Here is a 4,372-nt window from a genome sequence, read left to right as displayed (position 1 = left end):
TTCGGCAGTTCAAGGATAACTTTACTTTAATGTTATTAGTTTGCATTCACATCATTACACTTTACTCCTTTTATTAAGCAATTAAGATTCCAGTTGAATCTTAGCCTTTTTTTTTTTTTTGTATTTGAAAATAATCCCCAGCAAAATAAATGAGAATTAAAAATTTACTCTCCGTTTCTGTGGGTCTGGTTAAATCTTGGGCCTTTTTATTTTTTTATTAAATTTTTTCGAATAAAAATAAAAATTAAAATTTTTTCCTCTGTCTTAGAGTACCCGGTTAGCTTTAATTCAGCGTTACAACGCCTCCAATAATGCTGCGATACACGGACACACACTCATACATTAAGCCGTCCGCTTGCGACCTCATACATCCACTCATTCACACTTACGTACTCGGCTCATAGCGTCACAATCCCCTCTCATGCTCGGCTTTGTGTGAGCGAGTAAGCTGCTATTGCAGCATCTCACTCTCGCGTCTCCTCTACTTCCCCGCTCATTTTCATTTCTCGAATAGCGCGCTTCTGATTGGCTATCGTTTTTAATTCATAACTCAAATTCTATGGCCCAAAAAAATTTTTGGCTCAGGAACTTTCGATTCAGTATTTTTTTCTCTATCGACCCCAACAATTACTCCCGCCACTTCAGAGACACCCTGTATATGGGGTATTCCATGCCAAATCGACCACTTTTGACCCCGACCCTTTTCGATTTGGCCGAAAGTTTTCCATCCTTTTCTACCCTATAAAAAACGGTTCTCAGAATTTTTTTGAATTTTTTTACCTAACTCCAAAAAAGTTATGAATTTTTCAAAAAAATGGCTTTTTTATTTTGAAATAGCCATAACTTTTTCAAAACTAAACATTTAGGTACCTTTTTTTTTTTTAATTTTTGTTTTTAGATGTACTTTCCGATAAAAAATATTAAAAAATTTTTGTAAGTCAATACATATGGAATTTTTCAGTTTTTTGACAAAAATCAATGATTTTTCGAAGTTCGACATTTTTTTTTTTTTAATTTTTTTTTTTTAAAATAAACTTTAATCAATTCCACAGTTATCCCTGTAGAACCCAGATTGGGCCGATTTCTCTTTCTATTTTTTTTATTCAATTGAAAAAATATTGTTAAATTTTCAAAAATGGAAAAAAAATTTTTTTTCATAAATTTTATTTATATAATGAGATAAATACAATTCAACGATTTCACGGCATTATATTCACAATTTAGAGGCTTCATCGATGACTCTATTTAGTAAGATTCAAATTTTAATATATCAATTAGATCGATAAACTAGGGATAACAATTATCGACTTACCTATAGCCAGTAAACTAGATGCTATAAGCTAGTATGTTTTGATTAAAAGTGCGGCTTTTTCATTTTGAGATCTAAAACATAACCTATAAATCTTTTGTGCAATCTAGTGTTTTATAAAAGATTGTCATTACATTTGTTGTATAAATAAATAATTTCTCTAGTTTATAAGCGCTTTTTTAATTTGTCTTTATGGCGTCAAAAAGGTATTTGATCGGTGTTGTAATCCTTTTGAGTTGGAATCTCATTTTAAAAAAATTGGTTTACGTCCGGCGACTGATATTATGAAAGTAACGTTAGGATTAGATGATAATTATTTATTATGCAGTTCATGTCGAAAAAAGCTTCAGAGTTAGTGAAGCAACAAACAAATGCTCGTAATGATCCTAGTGCTGATGTAAGTGACCGTGAAGACAACTATAGTGACAATAATGACAACAATGATCAGGCTGATAATGATAGTAATACAACTGCCATGGATCTCCCATTATCTTTATCATTCCGTAAGTTTTTTAATTATTTATACGTTACTTGAATACATTTCTAGTAGCTATATGTTTCACTATTATTTTTTAAGGTTCCATGTCATTTGATAGCGAACCCCAAGCATCACAATCAAGCTCAGGATCCCAAGTTAGCGCTGCAACTCAATTACCCGTAATAAACCATGCATTAGAATTGTTAAATCAATCACCGATTCCATCGAAGAAATTGGATGATAATCAATTTTTGAACAATAAAATAAATCGGGTATCCGACAGCTTTAAAAAAGTTTTGCTTTCTTCTTCAGATGAAGAATCGATTGATGACGATGGTGAAAATTTTCGCTCTCTAATTAAAATGTTGTATGATAAATTCAACGATAAAGAAACTGATAAGTCTTTGAAAATACAAATTTTAACATTATTACCTGTAAAATGGAGTGAGAGACGTATTTGTGAAACTATGAATACATCTGAAGACATTTGTCAAGAGTAGCAAAAAATTTGGTTGAAGAAACGGGTTTACTTTCTACACCTGAATCGAAATTAGGTATGGGTAGCGTAAAATCGATGTTTTAAATACACTTGAAAATTAAATTACTCAACATTTTTGTATAGGGAGGACAATTACTGATCAGGTAAAATTAAAAGTTGAAAATTTTTACAACGATGATGAGTATAGTGCTCAAATGCCCGGTATGAAAGACTTTGTATCAATTCGAAGTGATGATAGTAATCGGATACACGTCCAAAAAAGACTTATCCTGTCTAACTTAAAAGAATTATACCAATGTTTCTGTGAAATAAATCCTACTGAGAGAATTGGATTTTCAAAATTCGCTTCTTTGCGACCAAAACATTGTGTGTTAGCAGGGGCAAGTGGAACACACACCATCTGCGTGTGTACGATTCATCAAAACGTGAAGTTAATGATGCTTGGTAATTATCGAATTAATTAATAATTATAAATGCGAGAATTTTAAGTTTACTAAATTACTGTTATTTTAGGTGCAAATATTTATTCTTTGACAAGGAACACAGAAAAGCCCATTAAACACTACAGCGATTACTTGAGCATGATTATATGTGAAAATCCATCTTTTCAGTGTTATTTAGGTGGATGTAAAAACTGTCCTGGGGTCGATGAGTTGAGTAAAATTTTACTAAAATGTTTTGAGGACCGGGAAATCGAGAATATTACATATAAATATTGGATATCAAAACCGAGAAGTAGTTTAGAAACTATTATTAAGCCTACAGAAGAATTTGTGGAAAAATTTTGTAGTGAGTTAGAAATTCTTCTACCTCATTCGTTCATTGCTAAGGAGCAAGCCCAATTCTTGAAGACATTGAAAGAAACATTGAAACCAAACGAATACGTTATTATTTGTGATTTTGCAGAAAATTATGCCTTCGTAGTACAAAATGCGGCAGCTGGTTTTCACTGGAATAATAATCAGGCAACAGTTTTTCCAGTCGTTATTTATTATACAGTAAATAACAAACTTGAACACAAAAGTTTAGTAATTATCTCAGATTCTAACAAACATGATGCCGTTGCTGTTCATGTTTTCATCGAAATAATAACTGATTACGTGAAAAGTCTTCCTGAACGTTGTAACAAGATTTATTATTTTTCTGATGGAGCTCCTCAACAATTTAAAAACTTTAAAAACTTTGTAAATTTATATTACCACGAAGATGATTTTGATATTCCTGCTGAATGGCATTTTTTGCGACTGCCCATGGGAAAGGTCCGTGTGATGGAATCGGTGGTATTCTCAAACGACTTGCAGCGAGAGCAAGTCTCCAACTCGCGGTAGACAAACAAATAACGACACCAGAAGAACTTTTTGAATGGGCTTCTGCACCGGATAACTTGCCGAATATTATAGTGAAGTTTTCCCCAGAAGAAGATTATGACACAGCAGTAAATGATTTAAATGATCGATTTTTGAAAACGAAACCGATTACAGGAACTCAACAACTACATTGTATAATTCCGGACAAAATGGTTGTTTACTAGTTAAAAACTTTTCGAATTCGAATGAACACAGAATTTGTAAAATATTTAAACGACAGAGAGAAAAGTAATTAATTTTAGCTGCATCAATTATTGATCTTACTAATTACAGTCATCGATGAAGCCTCTAAATTGTGAATATAATGCCGTGAAATCGTTGAATTGTATTTATCTCATTATATAAATAAAATTTATGAAAAAAATTTTTTTCCATTTTTGAAAATTTAACAATATTTTTCAATTGAATAAAAAAATAGAAAGAGAAATCGGCCCAATCTGGGTTCTACAGGGATAACTGTGGAATTGATTAAAGTTTATTTTAGAAAAAAAAATTAAAAAAAAAAATGTCGAAGTTCGAAAAATCATTGATTTTTGTCAAAAAACTGAAAAATTCCATATGTATTGACTTACAAAAATTTTTTAATATTTTTTATCGGAAAGTACATCTAAAAACAAAAATTTAAAAAAAAAAAAGGTACCTAAATGTTTAGTTTTGAAAAAGTTATGGCTATTTGAAAATAAAAAAGCCATTTTTTTGAAAAATTCATAACTTTTTTG

The 4,372-nt window shown here is 31.1% G+C and overlaps 1 protein-coding gene across 1 annotated transcript; it reads left to right on the top strand.

Moving 5' to 3' along the window:
* The first annotated feature begins 2,058 nt into the window (after positions 1-2,058).
* On the top strand, positions 2,059-3,797 carry LOC141537129 (uncharacterized). Its single transcript, XM_074257969.1, has 3 exons — positions 2,059-2,341; positions 2,410-2,730; positions 2,800-3,797. Exons 2-3 carry the CDS (start codon positions 2,481-2,483, stop codon positions 3,612-3,614), a joined length of 1,065 nt encoding a protein of 354 aa, XP_074114070.1. The 5' UTR covers positions 2,059-2,341; positions 2,410-2,480; the 3' UTR covers positions 3,615-3,797.
* The last annotated feature ends 575 nt before the right edge of the window (positions 3,798-4,372 follow it).

Source organism: Cotesia typhae, unplaced genomic scaffold, assembly GCF_013202065.1.
Source record: "Cotesia typhae breed Kobodo isofemale line unplaced genomic scaffold, CoteBio_Ctyphae scaffold_58, whole genome shotgun sequence".
NCBI lineage: Eukaryota > Metazoa > Arthropoda > Insecta > Hymenoptera > Braconidae > Cotesia > Cotesia typhae.
This window is presented reverse-complemented; position numbering and strand designations above follow the sequence as displayed.